Source organism: Pleurodeles waltl, chromosome 8 (assembly GCF_031143425.1).
Source record: "Pleurodeles waltl isolate 20211129_DDA chromosome 8, aPleWal1.hap1.20221129, whole genome shotgun sequence".
Lineage (NCBI taxonomy): Eukaryota > Metazoa > Chordata > Amphibia > Caudata > Salamandridae > Pleurodeles > Pleurodeles waltl.
The window spans coordinates 881366467-881393656 of NC_090447.1; the positions used below are offsets into that span (position 1 = coordinate 881366467).

At 44.4% G+C, this 27190-nt stretch overlaps 1 protein-coding gene across 6 annotated transcripts in view; it reads right to left on the bottom strand.

Moving 5' to 3' along the window:
- The window catches only part of FARP1 (FERM, ARH/RhoGEF and pleckstrin domain protein 1), a 459262-nt gene that overhangs the window by 61208 nt on the left and 370864 nt on the right, over positions 1–27190 (bottom strand). For all 6 annotated transcript variants that reach the window (XM_069205182.1, XM_069205178.1, XM_069205181.1 and 3 more), the window contains exons 17-18: positions 26492–26573; positions 12599–12836 (exon numbers count right to left, since the gene is read on the bottom strand). In XM_069205182.1, the coding sequence (XP_069061283.1) occupies positions 12599–12836; positions 26492–26573 (320 nt within the window). The remainder of the gene's footprint in view (positions 1–12598; positions 12837–26491; positions 26574–27190) is intronic.

A 27190-nucleotide genomic window follows, 5' to 3' on the forward strand; every position in this document is an offset into this window, starting at 1 on the left:
GGTCTAACAAATCAACTCACAGTGCGGAACTTCTACCATAATAGATTGTCAGAAAGGGTGATCACACCAAAGCCCTTACTTCCAATGGAAATCTGTGAGATTACATATAACAAATACTAGTGTACAGGGCTTACCACGGTATAATAATCCACCCTAAAAGACCTGCTGACTTTAACAGATACTTTTCACAAAAAAATAATTCTGGTCTACTGCTTTTGTGATGGGCTTTCTTAAACACAGGGGTGTTGAATTTAATAAAATATCTACTTGTCCATGGGGCGGGTTGCTTCTTAAATCTACATGTCCTGTAAAAAAAAAATCTATTTGTCCCTTTGGTGCTATGTAGTTTGGCAACAAATTAGGGCAGCAATCTCATTATGTAAGAGCTCTGATAGCCTCTCTGATTATGCCAGGCCTACTAATATAGTAGGGCTTGAATACTTGCAATTTCAATCCCTACTATAGCAATTTCCTTATTTTGCCACCTTTCTGCAGATCTACATACTGGGTCTGGAGGAAGCAGCAAGCAATAGTTCCAGGGCTGGAATGACTGACTCTGCAAACCTACTAATTTCAATGTTTTAAGGATTTTTACCAGTTCTTCTCTAATCTTTTGCTATAATGAGAAAGGTTGAAAATTTACTCCTGACAATGTCAGAAGTAGAAATACTTCCAGGGTTGGGAAAAAGTGGTTGGAGGAAAAGTCAACTTGTAAACGCTCAATTGATTTTCACATGAACAAATCTACACATGTATATTTGCTCGTGCTAAAATACAGTTCACAAATATTTTCTAGGAGAATGATTTCCTGGTCTACTTCTGTAAGCTCTTGTGAATTCATGGAAGACACTAATTCAAAGACACATTTGTGACTTTCTTTAAGAATTGGGTCCTTAATTAGGTCTGGAGATAACAAAGAAATTTTGTTTTTATTAAACTTCTATTTCTCTCTCTATGTATCGGTTGGCTTTACTGTGAGTGTTCGCATTCTGCTCTTTCACAAGGAGCATACTGGCACATGAAGTAGCTTTGTTCTGTGCCAGGAACTATTGTTGCAGTCAGTGGCATAACAAAACTGGAAGGGGCTACCCTGCAAAGAACATGGAGGCCACCCCCTCCAGACTCACTCAGGGCAGGTGATGTGCTGAGGGTGCCCCGTGGACGGGACTGTGGGGCCTTTGTTACACCACTGGTGGCAATGTGTGCTTTTTGAGACCAAAAACTTTTTTTCTTTTTGCCAGTGTTTGTTACAATGGTGAGGGCCTGGCACCTCCCACAACATTTAAGTGTTACAAAAGCCATGTCAAAACAAGACATGCAATGACGAAACCAAAAGACTCACAACAAATGTCAGATCGGTTGGCTTTGCCAGAGCCTGTTTATTTTCATGCTTCCCATAATATTGTAGATAATGGCTACACTGATTTTCCATTAGGAATATTTTTTGGAATTACTAGCATGCATCAACACATTTTACTAAATGACGCTTCAAAGAAATAGCACCTAAAATTTAATAATAGCAAAACTTTTTTTTTTCTACTTGCATTTTTTCCTGAAACATTTTCTTTTGAAAGCAAAGAACTATCACTCTTGCTTACAAGCTTCTGCAAACATTTGCATCTAATAAGAGAGCATTCTGAGAGCATTATACTTAACCTCATATTGTTAAGCTTTTCAAGTGTGTACACTTTTTTTTTTTTAACTGGAACCATTGTCAGTACAGTGTGACCTTAAAACATTTATTTACAGTGCTAACCCTAATAACATTTCATTAATGAACCATAAATACAAATTCAAACAGCATTAACATAGGGATCCACATATTACCTCAACTGCAGACAGTTCCCTTTTCTGTAAACTGGCAGACAAAGGGTTTGTGCTGCAGGGGGCTGGGCCAACTTGTCCCAAGGACAAAATAAACATGAAAAGTTGTTGCCCTTGACCCCAAACAATATGTCGCGGGCAATAGGAATTCCACATCCCTGTAAACATATTCCACCTATGGCAAGGTATATAACTTTTTCCCATGAACCATCAGAAACTTTTGTCACTGGCTTGTCAGTATAAGCATCCCAGGCCTACTGTATGGGACAAAAGCTTTCACAAAAGGCGACCATTTACATGTAGTGTACAAGTTACAAATATGTACAAAATAAGAGTTAGAACTGGGCCTAACGGGAATTCTCACAGTGTAAATCTTGCGTCCCAAGGTTTTTATCAGAGTGGATCCCCACCGCAAATCCTTGCCTAATATGGTAAGCTGTGAAATTCTATTTAACAACATAACTATGAAGGGCAGTGCATAATATGTAAATAAGTAAGTACCAGGGCCCTCGTCAGGAGGCCACTGCAGCTTGCACCACCTACTGGCCCTGCTGGTGCTTTCAATAAAAGTACCAACACAACCACTAACCATCACACACTTACAAGTGTATAGGAATGGCTTGGGCGACAGATGTCAGCCGTTTTTAATGTATATTGAATTAATAAACAGCTGTTGTTGTTGTGCTGATCTCTAAATTAGATAAACAGCACACCATATGGCAAACAATCATAAGAACAGGTGTTGAAAATTAAGTGCCAAGCACCTGCTCAAATTAAGCAATGATATAGGTGCTTTACTAGAGTGTGTAAACAGTTCAATCTTACAAACCTACTGACCTAAACATATGCTTTCTAAATTGTCATGCCTTTGTGATGACGTGTTATAATAACAGATCATACCTATGGAAGCTGACACATGGCATCACTGACTTATTGCCATACCATTCAAAACTACTGCAATATGAAGTGCAATACAAGCACTCATTCTTTGCGGAAAACACACCTTCTGTCCAATCGAACGCTGTAGTTAAGGATATCAACATTTAAAATGACCAAATACTTATCAAGTAAACGTTAGTAGTTCCTCTATCAGCTAACAAGCCGACAGTCGCTCCGCTGTCAAACCAAAGCAGGCTAATTCCTTGAAAATCAGCTTTCAAGCAGTAGGTGGCAGCAAAGCTCTATGCTATAGTTCATATAACCAGTTGTTCAAACCATCCAGACAAAGGTCAGTCGTTGTGCGTTTGCTCTCTCAAAAGCAATCAATCCCACGGAGCCTCGCTGAAGTATGGATTTACTTTTCCTGATGGAGCACAGGCGACGGTATTTAAAACAAACTGACAGTCCATGTGATGGGGGATGGGGGGAGGAATCCTTAGTGTGCAGGTTGCAGCAGAGAACACTCCATCATTTACGTTTTAGCTCGAGGTTAAACCAGAAGACAGCAGAGACTTAAGTTTCAAATAAACTAAACTGCACGTGGCTTCAGAAATGTTTCGTAAGGGGATCTTGCAAGTGCGTTGAGGAATTAACAATCTGATATGTAAGAGGGCAAAGCCTTCTCTTTAAGTGCATTTTTTTTAGTGTTGCACTGCAGCACAGAGTCAACTTGTCTGCACTGCTTCTTAATAGATGAAAACGTATAAAACATCTACCAAATGTTTATTACACTATTCACCTTGAATACAAAAAATGCTGTAACTACTCTAAAGTAATGAAAGAGAGAACTGGACTTCATGTTTCCATTTGCTCACGTTATTTCCTTTAAAAAATCTGTGTATTTACTGCAATGTAGGAATTCATCAGAGGAAAGCAGGAGTTTCTACAGATTCGGAAGTCACTTCTGGAAGTGACTTGCATTCAAACTAACAATTATTTTGAATGCAGTTGTAAAACTAAGGAGTTAACAGGGAGTGGGGTGGCGAATAAGGCTGTAAGCATCAATTGCATGAAATAAAAAACCCCTATCTGGATAATTCTAAAGATATTGCAAGTCACCTTGGAGGTCTATGACTTAATGAAGCAACACTCTCTTCGGCCTTATTCCCTTATCTCATTATCTTATTCACCATCTCTTTATTGATTCACATCATTATAATGTACTGCAGCTGGTACTTTATTCTGCACATTCTTTATGAAAGACTGACAACAAGTATTTCTATGTTTTAGTATAGTCTAATTTTGACATCAAAAAGCCTCTGTCAGAGTCAGCAGAACTTTTCAGATTACAAGTGTTTTAAATGAAGTCTGAGATAGCCTTTCAGCCCGTTCTTCTGAACTATTTTTCTAGTCATTAGGCTGCAAGACCGGGACCGGCTCTCTAGAAGTAGCTGTGGATGAGCAGCCAAGGCTTATCTAGGAGACATGCAAAGCTCATGCAATACAACTACAGTCACACAGTACTTACACACAAGAAAGAAAACACCTAGTTGTACAAAATAAAGGTACTTTATTATTGGAACACAGTATCAGAAAATACTAGAGAGACAACCCTTCAATAAAAGGTAAGTAAATACTATTATATATATATATATATCCTCCAACTCTCCTCCGAATCACAGGAGACCCAGGACACCTCCAAGGTGCAAATCAATTTATTTCAGCACACAAATCCAACGCGTTTCGGCAGCAGCCTTACTCATGGATACATCATTGTTACAGTGCCCCAAGTTAAAAACCATGCAATCCTAGACATAAAAAACAGACAAAATCTCAAATCCCCACCAAAAGACACAAAATGTGGCGGCCATCTTAAAGTGCATCTATAAATAAGTTTCACAGTAGTTTGTACCATAGTCCTATCAAAATACAACTCAAATTATTGTTCAAATCCATCAGAATCTTTAAATTAATGTGATATCATAATTCGCACAATAAATAGAGTAAAATTCAATTGCCAAAATACAAAAATTGTAAATAGAATAATTCATTGCATTATAAAAGTTTGTAAACTATGAATGTTTTCAAAATTTAAAATTCAATATAGCACTTAAATCCTGAACATTATTAACTATGCTTGAATTAATTACATATAAATAGACCTGTACACCTACACAAAACTTTTGGGGGATCTCATATTTTTGGGGGATCTCATATTGGTATATGGAGCTTCTCTACCCAAGTGGGTAGACGAACAAATTCTTCTATTGTAGAAACCTTATAGACCCCAACACCTGTACCCTTCTACTAAGAATCAAATAGGATTCAAAAAATCACCCCTACTTCACATTCTCTATCAGATGACCACCCACCAAACAAAGTATCGATTACCCTAGATGGATGCTCAGCTCCTCACTCGAATTTAGCCCTACAGGTTCCAACGTTTCGAAGTCTATTATATATTTAGACTCTAAAACACGTAACAATCTCTCTCTATCGCCTCCCCTTTTACTCATCTTTACTTGGTCTATAACTACAAACTTCAGCAGATTCTCATTGCCAAAATGATGGCTGAAGAAGTGCCTAGCTACTGGATAAAGAGTTTTAGAACACAGACGAGCCATTAGAAATCAGGATAAAAACTATCCAGTAGCTAGGCACTTCTTCAGCCATCATTTTGGCAATGAGAATCTGCTGAAGTTTGTAGTTATAGACCAAGTAAAGATGAGTAAAAGGGGAGGCGATAGAGAGAGATTGTAGTAGGGGTGATTTTTTGAATCCTATTTGATTCTTAGTAGAAGGGTACAGGTGTTGGGGTCTATAAGGTTTCTACAATAGAAGAATGTGTTCGTCTACCCACTTGGGTAGAGAAGCTCCATATACCAATATGAGATCCCCCAAAAATATGAGATCCCCCAAAAGTTTTGTGTAGGTGTACAGGTCTATTTATATGTAATTAATTCAAGCATAGTTAATAATGTTCAGGATTTAAGTGCTATATTGAATTAAAATTTTTTAAAACATTCATAGTTTACAAACTTTTATAATGCAATGAATTATTCTATTTACAATTTTTGTATTTTGGCAATTGAATTTTACTCTATTTATTGTGCGAATTATGATATCACATTAATTTAAAGATTCTGATGGATTTGAACAATAATTTGAGTTGTATTTTGATAGGACTATGGTACAAACTACTGTGAAACTTATTTATAGATGCACTTTAAGATGGCCGCCACATTTTGTGTCTTTTGGTGGGGATTTGAGATTTTGTCTGTTTTTTATGTCTAGGATTGCATGGTTTTTAACTTGGGGCACTGTAACAATGATGTATCCATGAGTAAGGCTGCTGCCGAAACGCGTTGGATTTGTGTGCTGAAATAAATTGATTTGCACCTTGGAGGTGTCCTGGGTCTCCTGTGATTTGGAGGAGAGTTGGAGGATTTATTAGGGCCTCTCGGAGCCCACCCGGGACCGCTGTGTGGTGTTCCTGCAGTCCGAGTGTTTTATGTGAATTATATATATATATATATATATATATATATATATATATATATATATACACACACTAATAAACAGTAAGAGGCATAAAAAAAGTTAGAAAACAGTGTAAAATAGCAATAAGCAATAGTAGCCCTAGGGGGAGCCCAAACCATATACTAAGAAAGTCGAATGCGAACACCAGGCCCCCACCTAGATAAGTAAATCATGTAGAGGGGAGCTGGGAGTACTAGGAAACCACACAGGTAAGTATTGCAGTACCCCCCAGCGACCAGGAATGCAGGAGTAAAACACTGGATTTCCTCCAAAACCACCCCAAAGGATGAAAAGAAGAAAATGAAGACAATCAGAACAGCCTGCAAGGAACGAGCGTTGGAAAACCGGAGATGGAGACCTGTGGAGAGAGGGGACCACGTCCATAAGTGTCTATGGAGTCCAGGGGGAGTAGGAGGTAATACACATCCAGAGGTACCTTTTGGAGATGGTCAACGAAGAAGGAAGACAGGTCAGAACTGCAGCACAGAAGCTGGAGAAGAGTTACTGATGCATGCAAAAGGTGTCCCATGCTGGAAGCTGGATTGCAGATGGGTATCTGTGAAGGATTTCCACCAATAAGCCTCGGCAAAGGCACACTCGCGTTTGGAGGAAAAGAGGTGCTGCTAAGGACCAGCCAGGTCCAGGAGGGCTCTACCCGGGAGGGGGAGTCACAGGGTACTCTCCGCGTCGCAGAAGGCCCACAGGAGCAGAGGCAGCACCTACAGATGCCCCACAGGACAGGGACACAGAAGTTGCTGAAGCAGCCCACGTAGCACCACAGAGGTTGCTCCCACATTGCTGGAGGAACACGCAGAGGTCTAGAAGTTGCAGTAGGGAGTGCTGGGGGCTAGAGCTACATGTCGCCTGAAGTTCCCCTTGAAGGTGAAGCAACATGCCTTGGCAGCTGCAAAGGATGCAGTGCACGGGGTACTGCCTTGGGTGGAGGGGAAAGGACTTACCACCATCAAAGTGCAACAGCTGGCAGAGAGGACCAAGGGAGACACTCTGAATCACCACCCGTGGTGCAGGACCCACGTCACTCAGGATGAGGGGAAATCTACGTAGCCGGTCGTCGATGCAGCCAGGTACCTGTAGTTACAGGGGAGTGATGCCTTCACCCCAAGGGAGATTCCTTCTTCTTCTTGTGCAGGCTGAAGAGTTGCAGTCTTCTTAGAAGGCACAGCCGGGGAAATGTTGCAAAGCTGGCAGGAGTTCCGGATACAATGCTGCAGAAGAGTCTTCCTCGTGGATCTGCAGCTTGTAGGTTCCTAGAGGTTCCAGTTGTGGTTCCTGAGGCCTGAAGTTGAAGCAGAGGTTGCAGAGGAGTCCTGCCGGAATCTTGCAAGCCACATCTGAGGACCCATTCAAAAGGAAGACCCTATATAACCCAAAAAGGGGGCTCGGACACCTAACCAGGTAACTACCTATCAGAGGGTGCCTCTGACGTCACCTGCCTGGCCTGGACAATTAGATATTCCCAGAGTTCCCTGCCAACCTTGGAATCAAGATGGCAAAACCCAGGTACCCTCTGGAGGAGCGCTGGGCACCACCCCTGAGGTGGTGAGGGACAGGGGAGTGGTCACTCCCTTTTCCATTGTCCAGTTTCACGCCAGAGCAGGAAATGGGGGTCCGTGAACTGGTGTGGACTGGTTTATGCACGGAGGGCACTAAATGTGCCCTTCAAAGCAAAGCAAGTGGCTTGGGGAGGCTACCCTTCCCAAGCCGGTCACACCTATTTCCAAAGGGAAAGCGTATTACCTCCTCTCCCAAAGGAAATCCTTTGTTCTGCCTTCCTGGGCTTGATCAGATCAAGCAACAGGAAGGCAGAAACCCGTCTGAGGGGTGGCAGCAGCTGGGCTACCTGGGGAAAACCCTGTATGACTGGTGGTAGAAATGCCGAGGGTCCTCTAAGGAGCCCCCAGAGGGCATGGAATCATAGTTCCAATATTTTCAACAGAATTGAGGTGTGATTCCGACATGTTTGATACCAAACATGCCAAGGTTCGGAGTTACCATTATGTAGCTGGACATAGGTAGTGACCCATGTCCAGTACATATATAAAATGGCATCCCCGCACTCACAAAGTCCAGTAAAATGGAGCAGGAGTTTGTGGAGGCACCTCTGCTAGTGCAGGGGTGCCCCCACACACAGGTACCTGCACCCTGCCCTCTGGGCTGAGAGGGCCTACCACAGGGGTGACTTACAGTGACCTGTAGTGAAACTGGGTGCATGCGCCCGGTTCACGCAGACTGCAATGGCAGGCCTGCAGAACCCTTTGCATGGACTCCCAATGGGTGGCAGAATAACTGCTGCAGCCCATAGGGATCCCCTACAACTCCAATGCCCTGGGTACCTAGGTACCATATACCAGGGACTTATAAGGGGGCACCGGTATGCCAATTGTGGGGAGAAAATGTTAGTAGTAACCATATTTAGAGGAGAGAGCATAGTCACTGAGGTCCTGGTTAGCAGGATACCAGTGAACACAGTCAAACACACTGACAACAGGTTGAAAATGGGAGTAACCATGCCAAGAGAGAGGGCACTTTCCTACACTAATCAACAGTGTTAAGTGCACATCCATGGGCAAGGCATCTCCATTCCATTGATGAGTCCCAGAATCAGATGCATCCTCCCTTCTATTTCTTCCCTGTGCACATGAAGCAGAAATCCCAGTGCCGTGTATTTTCTCAGCCCCTTAGCATATTTGGAGTACACTACTGAGTATGTCTGTGCTTTCCATCTTTTGCAAATCTTCCCCACTTTGTTTGCAGTTAAGCAAGCCTTATTCCTACACTGATTCTTTCAGGTATGTCAATACCCTGGACTTTGTTGAGCAGTCCATGGACATCCCATAGTACAATATTAATTGCACTTCTTATCGTGTCTACGTCATTTTTTCATGCCTCGTGGAGACCCATCACATGCACAGTGTAATATATCATGTAAGGCCCCTAATATCCTCTTGGCTCTGACTTCCATCTGTGTGCCTGCCGCTAAGTGCATATTTCATCTAAAATCAGAACCGGTTCCTTCCCTGTATTTCTCCCTACCTGAACAGCCACCTCTAAGAAGTGTCTTGATGTCCAGTCCACTGAGTAACATAACTTCCCTTTGTTTACTTCAACAAATTCTTCAAATCCCATAAATAGCTCTGTAACCCTCTTCTCTAACAAATAAAAAGGTGGACCAACTCAGTCTGTTGTCTTAACCTTAACTCTACATGTAAACCAGTATCAAACAGCAGGAGTGGTTCCCATTCAGCCATGTATGTTATGATCGTCAATGTACATCCCCCACTAACTGCAACATATAACTCTACAGGATGAATGCCAATTAGTTCAGGCTTCAATTCAAGTTAGAAAATCCTAGGTGAGAGGCCTATGCTTTAGATCAAGGGAGATACCATAGTTTGAGGGTCAGCTCCCTTCTTCATTCCCTGTCGGGAGCTAATCTCTTTCATTAACCTCTGCCTTTCTAGGTCCATGGGGAGGCCACAGATTCCGCCCCACCACTTTAGTCTATACTTGCCTTCCCACTGGCGAATCCTGCCCCAGCTTTCTTTCGTAAGCGCATCGGTTGTGCTTAGCGGCACTACACACTGTAGGGCTTAGTGAGTGCTAGCCTGGCACTGTCATTTTCATCCTTCTAGCTTACGTTTCTCCTCTCACCTGCCAGAAACCGTGTTTCATTCTCCTCTGCCAGGCTGCAATATAGCCTTAGAGCCTGCCCGCCGGCAATTAAAGGCCCACTCCAGCGTTAAAGGTTTGAGCTGAAGGCGAGGGCCTTTAACAAGGGGGCAGGTCTTTAATAGTCGGTAGAGCCCGCTATGGCGGGCTCTAAGGCTATTAGAACATTCTGCCACTAGAGGGTAGAAAGGTCTAGTACATTTTTAAAAAGTCCTCATGGAGCCCAAAGAGATTACAATCCCTTTGGGCTCTGTGAGGCCTTTATTCACAGCTGTTGTTGTGAGCAAAGAGAACATTGGAATGTTGACGCTCAGGTTTTTACCTGGAGCACTCCATTGCCTCCAACGGAGCTCGCAACATTCCAATGTTCTGATAATAGCCTTAGATCCCGCCATAGTGGGCTCTACCAGCCATTAAAGGCATGCTCACGCTTTCGGCGAGGGCCTTTAACAATGGAGAGGGCCTTTAATAGCTGGTAGAGCCCGCTACGGCGAGTTCTAAGGCTATTAGAACATTCTGCCACTGGGGGGGCAGGATGTTCTATTAAATAAAACAAATTCCTCACGAAACCCGAGGGGAAATCTCCTCGAGCTCCGTGAGGCTATATTTACAGCTGGTGCTCCTCGGTCTCAATTTGGGCCTCTGACCTTTTCCTAGAGTGGGTCAAGAGGCTGTCTGCCTCCTAGAGCTGCCTCGCCATGCTATCAACTTATAAGAAGTAGGCCTGTCTTCCTCTAAGACACAAAAACATTGTTCAGCGAGTTCATCCAGCAGAAGCTATCCTGTTAAGCTCTGCATCGCTTTATTTTAGCAGCCAAAGCAAGCACTTGAAATTTTCATGAGAACGTAGTCCGATTTTGCCCCATTATACATGGGGGTGGTGAGCTCCTCTAATGTGACAATTCCACCATTTGATTTTCTACAGCCCCCACAAACATATCACTACAAGATATTATTATTATATATATATATATTAGCACGTATCCAGTAATGCTAAATCAAATTTTTTGACAGATTTGTAAATCCACTTTAAGCCCCAATAAACTGCAACATGATTGAAAATGTCAGATATTTCTATATTTAATTTATAGCCTGTAATACACGAGGCATTGATGATTGCAGATTGGAAAGTCAAAGAAGCAGGTCATCTGCATTTGTAGGAGTTTAATACTTATAACTTGAATTTGTGATGTCTTCAATGACTGGGTTATCTCTTACTGCAGATATTAGTGGCTCAACTGTGATGTCAAAGAAGACAGAAGATAGGGGAAAGGCTCGACCTCTGCAACATAAGCCAGGCCAATTTCATCTGATAAAATGAGATATGTCAACATATAATGATGGGATCAGTTATAGTAGAGGAGTAAGAAAACCATTCCTTTCCAGGACTTTAGATTTTTTTTAAAATGCCAGTTAACGTCATCAGGTGTTTTTCCCAATCAGAAATGCTTGCGGTCTTAGGTATGTCAGTGTTGTAGTTCACTCTGTTACATTAATTAGCGATTCAATGTTGCAGCTATGGTGCAATTATAATAATAACCATGCAACACGAGCACATTTGTGAACGGGTTATCAGTTCAAGTAATATTTACCCATCCTAATTAAGGAGTCATGTCAGAATGCTGTAACATCATTAATAGCCCGAACTATCTTTGCAATTAACACCTGCAGAGCAGGGTCCATTTAATCTGCTTTATTACCATTTTGTATAATTTCTGCATATCCTTTGAAAATGCCATATATTTCTTTCTTTAGATGATTAAAGTTTTATAGATTTGCTTCCTATTAGATACAATTAAGGAGATTATGTTTTAAAGTTATACATAAGTTATATTTAAATTCTGAAGGAAGCGTATTATATTCAAGGAAATCTAGTATATCTAAACATACTATCTATAAACCCTAACTTAATTGTATATGTAGCATAAGCCTTAAATTAATGTACAAATCTGTTTGCATATTTTTATTCCCTGTTAAGTAAAAGTTAAGTAAAAAAGTTCAGTCATGATCTTAATAATCCTCTCTGCACTGGCCACCAGCAGGCAAGCATATTCAGTTTCAGGTGCTTAGAACTGTTCTACACCTAGGATCCAGACCACTAGATCATACAGAAGGAAATCCTGAAGTTTGGTCTTGAGATTTATTTTACTCTGCTTTGAAACCCTTGCTCAAATACTAGGATTTTTGGTTAAATATAGTTGAAGGCACAGCTCGTCGGGTCATCGGTCTCCCATCAGATGCACGTGCAAAAATAGCATATTCATGATTTTTTATACCTAATAATAGGAATGAATTCCATTGCACATTCATTCTAATTCTGCACTCAAAGTGCACTGCTTTCAACTGTCGCATTCTTCACAAATTCCTTTTTAAGTACATAACAACCTAACATCATGTACTTTAATTTGTACAGCATGATGGTATTGAACCAATTATTTTAAAACCAGCTTTGCCCCCAGAAAAGATGTATACCATTAGCATATCAAGGAAGAAAAAGAAATGTTTAACTTTCTGTTTTCAATTAGGCCTCCATATTATGCAGTAATTATACACATATGGAAGAAAACATACTTTCTATGAAGAGAGAAATTTTGTTAGAAGAAAAATAAGATCCTGATATTGTGCATTGTGTCCTTGCGGCACCTGCTCGTCTGGTTTCTCTTACCTCTGGAGTCCCTGAAGTCGACATGGTTGGGCGAATAGTGCTTGCAGAGCCGCTCCATGATCTGCTTGTAGTGCATTAATCGGTGAAGCGGGCGCAGGAAGAACGTATTGAGAGGTAGGTAGCAGACCTTCTGCAGCTCAAAGTCTCTGCAAAGAGTCTCCAGTTTGCGAGAATTGCGAATCCCCCTTTCCAGCTCCACGAGAACCTCATTGTGCTTCTGTAGGTGAACCGTCAATTGCTGCACAGAAAGAAGAGAAGATGAATGTAAATAAGGTACAAAAATATGACTGTACATAGAGTCCTTGCTGGATTTCAGTAAACATCTGATTTTAAGGTATTTCCCAACCATATATCATCTTTGTGGCCCCCCTATTATGTACCGCTGCATGTGATTAAAACTATTGTAATTCAGACAGCAGTTCCAACAGCACACAGTGGAACATGGCAAAAGGTAAAAACTATTGGTTTCAGAAATATGCATATTTCATCTCTAATGACGTTATTATAAACCATTTTCATGTATGGGTACATACATTTATGCCTCTAAACAATTCCAAGATACCCAGCAGTTTTAGTCCACTTTGTCAAAACCTCCAAACAAACTAGGGAGGAGGCTATTAAAATCCTGTTCCAACGCGGTCTTATAAGAGGATCGTAATAGTAATCAACTGTAAGAAAGAGTTAAAAATAAAAATAAATTACAAAGGCTTTTAATAAAAAACTGGAGTGCTTCTGACATCATATGATAAAGTAGAAGAGTGGATAAACCTCAAAATAAAGATGAGCACAGTAAAAAAAAGAGAGGCACATTTAGAATTCAGTAATTTGAAGATGGAGAATTTATAATGTTGCACTCTATAAATAATATACCAAAGAGACTGCTGAGGCAGGCATAAATGATATGGCATTTAATCACTGTAACATCTACCGGCCTGATCTTTATACAACCTCACCAAGATGTGACACTGTTTGATGCCTAATGTTCCTGCTTCCATTCAGCTACTACTGTTCTACCTCATTGTTTGAGACAATTATTTTTTTTAATTGTATTTACTATTTTTGCCCCCAATACCACAGCTCAAATGCTTAGACTGCAAAATTGCATCTGAGTATCACTGTAAGAACCAGACACAGCACAACGTTGAAACCCGTTGTAGGAAGTTGGCTCTGTATGTGCTATTTCAAAGTAAGGAATAGCATGCACAGAGTCCAAGGGTTCCCCTTAGAGGTAAAATAGTGGTAAAAAGAGATAATACTAATGCTCTATTTTGTGGTAGTGTGGTCGAGCAGTAGGCTTATCCAAGGAGTAGTGTTAAGCATTTGTTGTACATACACATAGACAATAAATGAGGTACACACACTCAGAGACAAATCCAGCCAATAGGTTTTGAATAGAAAAATATATTTTCTTAGTTTATTTTAAGAACCACAGGTTCAAATTTTACATGTAATAGCTCATTTGAAAGGTATTGCAGGTAAGTACTCTAGGAACTTTGAATCATTACTTTAGCATGTAGACTTTTTACATAAAACACAATAAGCTGTTTTAAAAGTGGACACAGTGCAATTTTCACAGTTCCTGGGGGAGGTAAGTTATTGTTAGTTTCAACAGGTAAGTAAGGCACTTACAGGGTTCAGTTCTTGGTCCAAGGTAGCCCACCGTTGGGGGTTCAGAGCAACCCCAAAGTTATCACACCAGCAGCTCAGGGCCGGTCAGGTGCAAAGGTCAAAGAGGTGCCCAAAACACATAGGCTACAATGGAGAGAAGGGGGTGCCCCGGTTCCAGTCTGCCAGCAGGTAAGTACCCGCGTCTTCGGAAGGCAGACCAGGGGGGTTTTGTAGGGCACCGGGGGGGGGACACAAAGTAGCACAGAAAGTACACCCTCAGCAGCGCGGGGGCGGCCGGGTGTAGTGTGCAAACACGCGTCGGGTTTCCTTCAGTTTTCAATGGGAGACCAAGGGGTCTCTTCAGCGATGCAGGCAGGCAAGGGGGGGGCTCCTCGGGGTAGCCACCACCTGGGCAAGGGAGAGGGCCTCCTGGGGGTCACTCCTGCACAGAAGTTCCGTTTCTTTAGGGGCTGGGGGCTGCGGGTGCAGGGTCTTTTCCAGCCGTCGGGAATTGGAGTTCAGACAGTCGCGGTCAGGGGGAGCCTGGGGATTCCCTCTGCAGGCGTCGCTGTGGGGGCTCAGGGGGGGACAACTTTGGTTACTCACAGTCGTAGAGTCGCCGGAGGGTCCTCCCTGAGTTGGTTGTTCTCCACCAGTCGAGTCGGGGTCGCCGGGTGCAGTGTTGCAAGTCTCACGCTTCTTGCGGGGAGTTGCAGGGGTCTTTAAATCTGCTCCTTGTAACAAAGTTGCAGTTCTTTTGGAGCAGTGCCGCTGTCCTCGGGAGTTTCTTGTCTTTTTCGAAGCAGGGCAGTCCTCGGAGGATTCAGAGGTCGCTGGTCCCTTGGAAAGCGTCGCTGGAGCAGGTTTCTTTGGAAGGCAGGAGACAGGCCGGTAAGTCTGGGGCCAAGGCAGTTGGTGTCTTCTGTTCTTCCTCTGCAGGGGTTTGTCAGCTCGGCAGTCCTTCTTCTTGTAGTTGCAGGAATCTAAATCTTTAGGTTCAGGGAAGCCCTTAAATACTAAATTTAAGGGCGTGTTTAGGTCTGGGGGGTTAGTAGCCAATGGCTACTAGCCCTGAGGGTGGGTACACCATCTTTGTGCCTCCTCCCAAGGGGAGGGGGTCACATCCCTAATCCTATTGGGGGAATCCTCCATCTGCAAGATGGAGGATTTCTAAAAGTTAAAGTCACCTCAGCTCAGGACACCTTAGGGGCTGTCCTGACTGGCCAGTGACTCCTCCTTGTTATTCTCATTATTTTCTCTGGCCTTGCCGCCAAAAGTGGGGGCTGGGGCCGGAGGGGGCGGGCAACTCCACTAGCTGGAGTGTCCTGCGGTGCTGTGACAAAGGGGTGAGCCTTCGAGGCTCACCGCCAGGTGTTACAGCTCCTGCCTGGGGGAGGTGTTAGCATCTCCACCCAGTGCAGGCTTTGTTACTGGCCTCAGAGTGACAAAGGCACTCTCCCCATGGGGCCAGCAACATGTCTCTAGTGTGGCAGGCTGCTGGAACCAGTCAGCCTACACAGATAGTCGGTTAAGTTTCAGGGGGCACCTCTAAGGTGCCCTCTGTGGTGTATTTTACAATAAAATGTACACTGGCATCAGTGTGCATTTATTGTGCTGAGAAGTTTGATACCAAACTTCCCAGTTTTCAGTGTAGCCATTATGGTGCTGTGGAGTTCGTGTTTGACAGACTCCCAGACCATATACTCTTATGGCTACCCTGCACTTACAATGTCTAAGGTTTTGCTTAGACACTGTAGGGGCACAGTGCTCATGCACTGGTGCCCTCACCTATGGTATAGTGCACCCTGCCTTAGGGCTGTAAGGCCTGCTAGAGGGGTGTCTTACCTATACTGCATAGGCAGCGAGAGGCTGGCATGGCACCCTGAGGGGAGTGCCATGTCGACTTACTCAGTTTGTTCTCACTAGCACACACAAGCTGGTAAGCAGTGTGTCTGTGCTGAGTGAGGGGTCTCTAGGGTGGCATAATACATGCTGCAACCCTTAGAGACCTTCCCTGGCATCAGGGCCCTTGGTACCAGAGGTACCAGTTACAAGGGACTTATCTGGAGGCCAGGGTGTGCCAATTGTGGAATCAAAAAGTACAGGTTAGGGAAAGAACACTGGTGCTGGGGCCTGGTTAGCAGGCCTCAGCACACTTTCAATTCAAAACATAGAATCAGCAAAGGCAAAAAGTCAGGGGGTAACCATGCCAAGGAGGCATTTCCTTACACAACCCCCCCCCCCCCCCCAAACGAAAGAGGATGAGACTAACCTTTCCCAAGAGAGTCTTCATTTTCTAAGTGGAAGAACCTGGAAAGGCCATCTGCATTGGCATGGGCAGTCCCAGGTCTGTGTTCCACTATAAAGTCCATTCCCTGTAGGGAGATGGACCACCTCAACAGTTTTGGATTTTCACCTTTCATTTGCATCAGCCATCTGAGAGGTCTGTGGTCAGTCTGAACTAGGAAGTGAGTACCAAAGAGGTATGGTCTCAGCTTCTTCAGGGACCAAACCACAGCAAAGGCCTCCCTCTCAATGGCACTCCAACGCTGCTCCCTGGGGAGTAACCTCCTGCTAATGAAAGCAACAGGCTGGTCAAGGCCATCATCATTTGTTTGGGACAAAACTGCCCCTATCCCATGTTCAGAGGCATCTGTTTGCACAATGAATTGCTTGGAGTAATCTGGAGCTTTTAGAACTGGTGCTGTGTACATAGCTTGTTTCAGGGTGTCAAAGGCCTGTTGGCACTCTACAGTCCAGTTTACTTTCTTGGGCATTTTCTTGGAGGTCAATTCTGTGAGGGCTGTCACTATTGATCCATATCCCTTCACAAACCTCCTATAGTACCCAGTCAAGCCAAGGAATGCCCTGACTGGAGTCTGGGTTTTTGGAGCTACCCAGTCCAGAATAGTCTGGATCTTGGGTTGGAGTGGCTGAACTTGGCCTCCGCCTACAAGGTGTCCCAAGTAAACCACAGTTCCCTGCCCTATCTGGCATTTGGATGCCTTGATAGAGAGGCCTGCAGATTGCAGAGCCTTCAAAACCTTCTTCAGGTGGACCAGGTGATCCTGCCAGGTGGAGCTGAAGACAGCAATATCATCAAGATAAGCTGCACTAAAGGATTCCAGCCCAGCAAGGACTTGATTCGCCAACCTTTGGAAGGTGGCAGGGGCATTCTTTAAACCAAAGGGCATAACAGTGAACTGATAATGCCCATCAGGTGTGGAGAATGCTGTCTTTTCTTTTGCTCCAGGGGCCATTCTGATTTGCCAGTACCCTGCTGTTAAGTCAAAGGTACTTAAGAATTTGGCAGCCCCTAATTGGTCTATGAGCTCATCAGCTCTAGGAATGGGATGGGCATCTGTCTTGGTGACAGAGTTGAGACCTCTGTAGTCCACACAAAACCTCATTTCTCTCTTTCCATCTTTGGTGTGAGGTTTGGGGACTAAGACCACTGGGCTAGCCCAGGGGCTGTCAGAGTGCTCTATTACTCCCAATTCCAGCATCTTGTGGACTTCCACCTTGATGCTTTCCTTAACTTGATCAGACTGTCTAAATATTTTGTTTTTGACAGGCATGCTGTCTCCTGTGTCCACATCATGGGTACACAGGTGTGTCTGACCAGGGGTTAGGGAAAAGAGTTCAGCAAACTGTTGCAGGACCTTCCTACAGTCAGCTTGCTGTTGGCCAGAGAGGGTGTCTGAGTAGATCACTCCATCCACTGAGCCATCTTTAGGGTCTGATGAGAGGAGATCAGGGAGAGGCTCACTCTCAGCTTCCTGGTCCTCATCTGTTACCATCAACAGATTTACATCAGCCCTGTCATGGAAGAGCTTAAGGCGGTTTACATGGATCACCCTCTTGGGGCTCCTGCTTGTGCCCAGGTCTACCAGGTAGGTGACCTGACTCTTCCTTTCTAGTACTGGGTAAGGGCCACTCCATTTGTCCCGAAGTGCCCTGGGAGCCACAGGTTCCAGAACCCAGACTTTCTGCCCTGGTTGAAATTCAACCAGTGCAGCCTTTTGGTCATACCACAACTTCTGGAGTTGTTGGCTGGCCTCAAGGTTTTTACTTGCCTTTTCCATGTACTCTGCCATTCTTGAGCGAAGGCCAAGTACATAGTCCACTATGTCTTGTTTAGGCTCATGAAGAGGTCTCTCCCAGCCTTCTTTAACAAGAGCAAGTGGTCCCCTTACAGGGTGGCCAAACAGAAGTTCAAAGGGTGAGAATCCTACTCCCTTCTGAGGCACCTCTCTGTAAGCGAAAAGCAGACATGGCAGGAGGACATCCCATCTCCTTTTGAGTTTTTCTGGGAGCCCCATGATCATGCCCTTTAATGTCTTGTTGAATCTCTCAACAAGGCCATTAGTTTGTGGATGATATGGTGTAGTGAACTTATAAGTCACTCCACACTCATTCCACATGTGTTTTAGGTATGCTGACATGAAGTTGGTACCTCTGTCAGACACCACCTCCTTAGGGAAGCCCACTGTGGTAAAGATACCAATGAGGGCCTTGGCTACTGCAGGGGCAGTAGTCGACCTAAGGGGAATAGCTTCAGGATACCTAGTAGCATGATCCACTACTACTAGGATATACATATTTCCTGAGGCTGTGGGAGGTTCTAGTGGACCAACTATGTCCACACCCACTCTTTCAAAGGGGACCCCCACCACTGGAAGTGGAATGAGGGGGGCCTTTGGATGCCCACCTGTCTTACCACTGGCTTGACAGGTGGGGCAGGAGAGGCAAAACTCCTTAACCTTCTGGGACATATTGGGCCAGTAGAAGTGGTTGACTAACCTCTCCCACGTCTTGGTTTGTCCCAAATGCCCAGCAAGGGGAATATCATGGGCTAAGGTCAGAATAAACTCTCTGAAACCCTGAGGCACTACCACTCTCCTCGTGGCACCAGGTTTGGGATCTCTTGCCTCAGTGTACAGGAGTCCATCTTCCCAATAGACCCTATGTGTTCCATTTTTCTTGCCATTGGACTCTTCAGCAGCTTGCTGCCTAAGGCCTTCAAGAGAGGGACAGGTTTCTTGTCCCTTACACAACTCTTCCCTTGAGGGTCCCCCTGGGCCTAAGAGCTCAACCTGATAAGGTTCCAGCTCCATAGGCTCAGTTCCCTCAGAGGGCAGAACTTCTTCCTGAGAAGAGAGGTTCTCTTTTTGGTGTTGTGTTGCAGCTGGTTTCCCAGCTGACTTTCCTTTTCTCTTGGTAGGCTGGGCCATTTTTCCAGACTCCAGCTCTACTTTTTCACCCTGTGCCTTGCACTGTGCCCTTGTCTTGACACACACGAGTTCAGGGATACCCAGCATGGCTGCATGGGTTTTCAGTTCTACCTCAGCCCATGCTGAGGACTCCAGGTCATTTCCAAGCAAACAGTCTACTGGGATATTTGAGGAGACCACCACCTGTTTCAGGCCATTGACCCCTCCCCACTCTAAAGTTATCATAGCCATGGGATGTACTTTAGTCTGATTGTCAGCGTTGGTGACTGGATAAGTTTGTCCAGCCAGGTATTGGCCAGGGGAAACCAGTTTCTCTGTCACCATGGTGACACTGGCACCTGTATCCCTCAGGCCCTCTACACTTGTCCCATTAATTAAGAGCTGCTGCCTGTATTTTTGCATGTTAGGGGGCCAGGCAGCCAGTGTGGCTAAATCCACCCCACCCTCAGAGACTAATGTAGCTTCAGTGTGACACCTGATTTGCTCTGGGCACACTGTTGATCCCACTTGGAGACTGGCCATTCCAGTTTTAGCTGGATGGGAGTTAGAAGTGGTATCTTTCTTGGGACAGGCCTTGTCTCCAGTTTGGTGTCCAGACTGACTACAGTTACGACACCAGGCCTTTTTGGGATCAAAGTTTTTACCCTTGTACCCAGAATTGTGTTGTGAAGAGGCTCTGGGCCCACCCTCCTGTGCAGGTTTTTGGGGGCCTGTAGAAGACTCTTTACCATCTTTGTTTTTGGCTGTCTCACCACCCTTCCCCTGGGGAGGTTTTGTGACCCCTTTCTTTTGGTCACCCCCTGTGGAAGTTTTGGACACCCTAGTCTTGACCCAATGGTCCGCCTTCTTTCCCAATTCTTGGGGAGAAATTGGTCCTAGGTCCACCAGATGCTGATGCAGTTTATCATTGAAACAATTACTTAATAGGTGTTCTTTCACAAATAAATTGTACAGCCCATCATAATCATTTACACCATTGCCTTGAATCCAACTATCTAGTGTTTTTACTGAGTAGTCTACAAAGTCAACCCAGGTCTGGCTCGAGGATTTTTGAGCCCCCCTGAATCTAATCCTATACTCCTCAGTGGAGAATCCAAAGCCCTCAATCAGGGTACCCTTCATGAGGTCATAAGATTCTGCATCTTTTTTAGAGAGTGTGAGGAGTCTATCCCTACACTTTCCTGTGAACATTTCCCAAAGGAGAGCACCCCAGTGAGATTTGTTCACTTTTCTGGTTTCACAAGCCCTCTCAAAAGCTGTGAACCATTTGGTGATGTCATCACCATCTTCATATTTTGTTACAATCCCTTTGGGGATTTTCAACATGTCAGGAGAATCTCTGACCCTATTTATGTTGCTGCCACCATTGATGGGTCCTAGGCCCATCTCTTGTCTTTCCCTTTCTATGGCTAGGATCTGTTTTTCCAAAGCCAATCTTTTGGCCATCCTGGCTAACTGGATGTCCTCTTCACTGGAGTTATCCTCAGTGATTTCAGAGAGGCTGGACCCTCCTGTGAGGGAGCCAGCATCTCTGACTATTATTTTTGGAGTCCGGGCTTGAGAAGCCCTGTTCTCCCTAGATAGGACTGGTGGAGGGGATTCTTCCTCCAGTTCACTATCATCCTCCTCTGTGTTATCCACAGAGGGGTTGGCTCTATCATACTCTGCCAACAGCTCCTGGAGCTGTACTTTGGTAGGTCTGGAGCCCATTGTTATTTTTCTTATGTTACAGAGTGACCTTAGCTCTTTCATCTGGAGATGGAGGTAAGGTGTGGTGTCGAGTTCCACCACATTCATCTCTGTACTAGACATTATTCTTCTAAAAGTTGGAATGCTTTTAAGAATCTAAAACTAGTTCTAGAATCTAATTCAAACTTTTACAAACTTTTAAACTCTAAAAGAAATGCTAACAGGGACTAACACAAGGCCCTAGCAGGACTTTAAAGAATTTAGAAAACTTTTCAAATTGCAAAAATCAATTTCTAATGACAATTTTGGAATTTGTCGTGTGATCAGGTATTGGCTCAGTAGTCCAGCAAATGCAAAGTCTTGTACCCCACCGCTGATCCACCAATGTAGGAAGTTGGCTCTGTATGTGCTATTTCAAAGTAAGGAATAGCATGCACAGAGTCCAAGGGTTCCCCTTAGAGGTAAAATAGTGGTAAAAAGAGATAATACTAATGCTCTATTTTGTGGTAGTGTGGTCGAGCAGTAGGCTTATCCAAGGAGTAGTGTTAAGCATTTGTTGTACATACACATAGACAATAAATGAGGTACACACACTCAGAGACAAATCCAGCCAATAGGTTTTGTTATAGAAAAATATCTTTTCTTAGTTTATTTTAAGAACCACAGGTTCAAATTTTACATGTAATAGCTCATTTGAAAGGTATTGCAGGTAAGTACTCTAGGAACTTTGAATCATTACTTTAGCATGTATACTTTTTACATAAAACACAATAAGCTGTTTTAAAAGTGGACACAGTGCAATTTTCACAGTTCCTGGGGGAGGTAAGTTATTGTTAGTTTCAACAGGTAAGTAAGGCACTTACAGGGTTCAGTTCTTGGTCCAAGGTAGCCCACCGTTGGGGGTTCAGAGCAACCCCAAAGTTATCACACCAGCAGCTCAGGGCCGGTCAGGTGCAAAGGTCAAAGAGGTGCCCAAAACACATAGGCTACAATGGAGAGAAGGGGGTGCCCCGGTTCCAGTCTGCCAGCAGGTAAGTACCCGCGTCTTCGGAGGGCAGACCAGGGGGGTTTTGTAGGGCACCGGAGGGGACACAAAGTAGCACAGAAAGTACACCCTCAGCAGCGCGGGGGCGGCCGGGTGCAGTGTGCAAACACGCGTCGGGTTTCCTTCAGTTTTCAATGGGAGACCAAGGGGTCTCTTCAGCGATGCAGGCAGGCAAGGGGGGGGCTCCTCGGGGTAGCCACCACCTGGGCAAGGGAGAGGGCCTCCTGGGGGTCACTCCTGCACAGAAGTTCCGTTTCTTTAGGGGCTGGGGGCTGCGGGTGCAGGGTCTTTTCCAGCCGTCGGGAATTGGAGTTCAGACAGTCGCGGTCAGGGGGAGCCTGGGGATTCCCTCTGCAGGCGTCGCTGTGGGGGCTCAGGGGGGACAACTTTGGTTACTCACAGTCGTAGAGTCGCCGGAGGGTCCTCCCTGAGTTGGTTGTTCTCCACCAGTCGAGTCGGGGTCGCCGGGTGCAGTGTTGCAAGTCTCACGCTTCTTGCGGGGAGTTGCAGGGGTCTTTAAATCTGCTCCTTGTAACAAAGTTGCAGTTCTTTTGGAGCAGTGCCGCTGTCCTCGGGAGTTTCTTGTCTTTTTCGAAGCAGGGCAGTCCTCGGAGGATTCAGAGGTCGCTGGTCCCTTGGAAAGCGTCGCTGGAGCAGGTTTCTTTGGAAGGCAGGAGACAGGCCGGTAAGTCTGGGGCCAAGGCAGTTGGTGTCTTCTGTTCTTCCTCTGCAGGGGTTTGTCAGCTCGGCAGTCCTTCTTCTTGTAGTTGCAGGAATCTAAATCTTTAGGTTCAGGGAAGCCCTTAAATACTAAATTTAAGGGCGTGTTTAGGTCTGAGGGGTTAGTAGCCAATGGCTACTAGCCCTAAGGGTGGGTACACCCTCTTTGTGCCTCCTCCCAAGGGGAGGGGGTCACATCCCTAATCCTATTGGGGGAATCCTCCATCTGCAAGATGGAGGATTTCTAAAAGTTAGAGTCACCTCAGCTCAGGACACCTTAGGGGCTGTCCTGACTGGCCAGTGACTCCTCCTTGTTATTCTCATTATTTTCTCCGGCCTTGCCGCCAAAAGTGGGGGCCGGGGCCAGAGGGGGCGGGCAACTCCACTAGCTGGAGTGTCCTGCGGTGCTGTGACAAAGGGGTGAGCCTTTGAGGCTCACCGCCAGGTGTTACAGCTCCTGCCTGGGGGAGGTGTTAGTCTCCACCCAGTGCAGGCTTTGTTACTGGCCTCAGAGTGACAAAGGCACTCTCCCCATGGGGCCAGCAACATGTCTCTAGTGTGGCAGGCTGCTGGAACCAGTCAGCCTACACAGATAGTCGGTTAAGTTTCAGGGGGCACCTCTAAGGTGCCCTCTGTGGTGTATTTTACAATAAAATGTACACTGGCATCAGTGTGCATTTATTGTGCTGAGAAGTTTGATACCAAACTTCCCAGTTTTCAGTGTAGCCATTATGGTGCTGTGGAGTTCGTGTTTGACAGACTCCCAGACCATATACTCTTATGGCTACCCTGCACTTACAATGTCTAAGGTTTTGCTTAGACACTGTAGGGGCACAGTGCTCATGCACTGGTGCCCTCACCTATGGTATAGTGCACCCTGCCTTAGGGCTGTAAGGCCTGCTAGAGGGGTGTCTTACCTATACTGCATAGGCAGTGAGAGGCTGGCATGGCACCCTGAGGGGAGTGCCATGTCGACTTACTCAGTTTGTTCTCACTAGCACACACAAGCTGGTAAGCAGTGTGTCTGTGCTGAGTGAGGGGTCTCTAGGGTGGCATAATACATGCTGCAGCCCTTACAGACCTTCCCTGGCATCAGGGCCCTTGGTACCAGAGGTACCAGTTACAAGGGACTTATCTGGAGGCCAGGGTGTGCCAATTGTGGAATCAAAAAGTACAGGTTAGGGAAAGAACACTGGTGCTGGGGCCTGGTTAGCAGGCCTCAGCACACTTTCAATTCAAAACATAGCATCAGCAAAGGCAAAAAGTCAGGGGGTAACCATGCCAAGGAGGCATTTCCTTACACCCGTGCACGCAGGGATTTGCCACCTGCTTCCAAGGCATAACTACTTTTAAACCTCAAAAACCAGAAAAAGGGGCCCAGACAATATGTATGGGGAAGCAGAATGAGAAAGGAAGGGAATCAAAGATGATTGCTGTAGGTTTTTTTTTTTTGGGGGGGGGGGGGGTCGGGGAGTTTCCTGTTTCCCCTTTAATTGTACAAGGGGCTTTTAATGTTTCTATGTGGGATTTTTGTATAATTGCTAACATCGCTCATTCAAGTAAATACAGGCTCTTGTAAATGCTTTTGTGTGGAGGTATACAAGTCAATGACTGAACTCGGCGGCACACAAATTTGAAGAATCACCCAAGGGTTTACCTTGGAAAGAATTGGTCCAATCTGTTAGCAAGGTCTACGTCCTCTCTTTTTGGTGGTGATCTTGATGGAAAAGTTAAATATCAGGATAAGCTGCAAGATAGGTTAGTACAGTTGAATGAAGGGGGCTGGCCAAAGCTTACGTGCATGGTCCTTAGAGTGATGTTCTAAAAGCCAGAGTGTGGTCTCCAAAGTGCCTTTCGGCCCGGTCTGCACCGTAAAAGAGTGCAAACATGAGATTCTTCAGGGTCATTCCAGGAGATTGTTCTGTTCCTTTGGAGTCCTTCCACCTGGTTTCTACTGTTTCAACCTGGTGTGACAGATCGCATGGATGCGTCTGGATCTCAAGACTCCTGGTGGGTGTGCTGAGGGACAAAGTTTTGCTGATGGTGTCCTGCCATAGGAGCATTATTCTTGCTACATAATGATTTGAACTGAAGCCATTGAAGTCAATGGATTGAATTCAATGCATTTGTAATATGCCTCATTTGTACTGGATCTTTGAGCCTTTAGTGAGATGGGACCAGTGAACTAATCATCTCTGCATTGGAATTGCTTTGGAGGGGTGAGAATACCATTTCTGAACATTTTAATTACAAAAAACCTGGATTTTCTTTATCACTGAGACAAGCATGAGAACTCCAGGTCGAACAGGCATCCTTGGCAATGCAACTCTATACACAGGGGAAAGGTCTTGACCCATGAAACATGGCCTTGTTAACAAAAGGGTGTTGCTAAATCAAAGGTAACCAAAACTATATGTTTTATGTTCAGACAGAGAAGGCTGTTAAGTCATAAAGAAGTATATACGGCCCATTAATTCTCTCATAGAAACTAGATTTGCCATCAAGTCACATATAAGCTTTGCATCCTTTCAATCCTGAAAGGGCAAGTGATCATATTGACTGACCTGAGCTAAGGGACTCATATCCATGTTGAACAACAAGGGTAACAGCACTAATATTCCAGAAGCACTCAGCATCTTGACCTTTGTAGGATTGCTCCATGCCTAATCAAAGCTGTTGAATGTTATTGGTTAAAAAGGATTGCTTGCATGCCGTAATGGTCATTAAAACTTACCTGCCTTCTAATAGAAACATGAAAAGGATACAAAACAAATCAAAAAGGTGCTAAGCAGTAATTGAGGACTTTAGAGAAGTTTTTATACTGCAGCATTAATCTATTTAAGTGGCTTGCTTGGACCATGCAGATTTGGATTTGGGCTGGACGTAAGAAAGCATGAGGTACAGCTGGTCCAAACGTTTGGTTCAAGTCAAGCTGGACTTCATTGACTCAACTCAATTCAAATGGTACAGTGCTCGCCTGGGTGGAACTTACTTTTTAAACTTTTAGAAAAGCTATGTGCCACATGGCTACCCGCGGCTAGTCAGCAATGGGGTTTAAGAGCTTAGACGTATTATTAAGAGTTTTAACAGGCCTGACACATGAGAATACAAACATACTGCTATGAATCTTGCTAGGTCAGTTATTTATGATTACAAATTACAAATTAAATAATTACAAAGTATGTCAATCTTTACAAAAATGCAGGATACCAAACCCCTACAAATTCCCTGTACCATGCCTGGTGTTAAAAAAAAAAAAAAACAGTTCTTCATCCTTGCATCCCTCCCCTGCTAATTATGGATATTTTGATTTATTTTCTAACACTCAGTCCTTCAGGATGTCATCCACTAAAATGATGTAAGACGCCTTTACTTAGCGAGAGCGGTCTTTGGGTTGTCTGCTGATTTAAGCATTCCTGCCAACTAGTTACAGTTGATGCTCCAACTCAGAAAAAGGATTCATACTCAGAGGTGGTAAGGAGAGAGAAATACTCTAGTTAATGATCCATGTGGAACCAAAAGGGGGGAAATCTGTTCCACAGGCAACACGTCTGCCACCCCTAACAAAGTGTGGACTTCTCAGACCTCCACACCTACCTTCATGCTTTGAATGTTCTTCAGCATGACATCACCGATTCTTTGGTAATCTCCTTTAATGTGAGCATTCGATCGTCCTTCCCTGTAAAAAGCACACTTAATTACAAACATTTCAAATCATTCACAAGCAAATAAAATACGGAAGGGACAATGAACAAGCAACATACAGTGGCATAGAAACGGAGGAACAGCTGAACACAGGTAAGCTGCTAATAACAGCCTTTCTACTTGGACACAAGTTCTTCACTCAACAATTTGTATTGGTTTGCAGGAAATGTCAAGTGTCTCACAACAAAGTTTGAATGTCTGGAGAGGTCCTACACACCACGCTAGTAAGGACAAGTGATACAGCACGACAGTACATGATGAAACTTGAACTGGTCAAACACATAAATCTGCTTTCTCAACAATGTACGTTACCAAAAGTTAGTTATATGCAAGATTAAATAATTCCATTATTTCATAGTAAATGTGATGCTCTTAAGAAAGAATTGAAGAACAAGCAATGCTCGAAGGGGGCTAAGGAATGAGGAAAAACTATTTTAATTAGATATGACTGTGACAGAGTGGGGGAAGTGCATAGACATCGTTTTGGGGCTCAATATGAAGCATCAGAACACAGTAAAGACCATTTAATCCCACAGGCGGAGGGAATGAGAGAAGCACACGATGAAAGGAGTTAGAGGACAAAAACTTTCA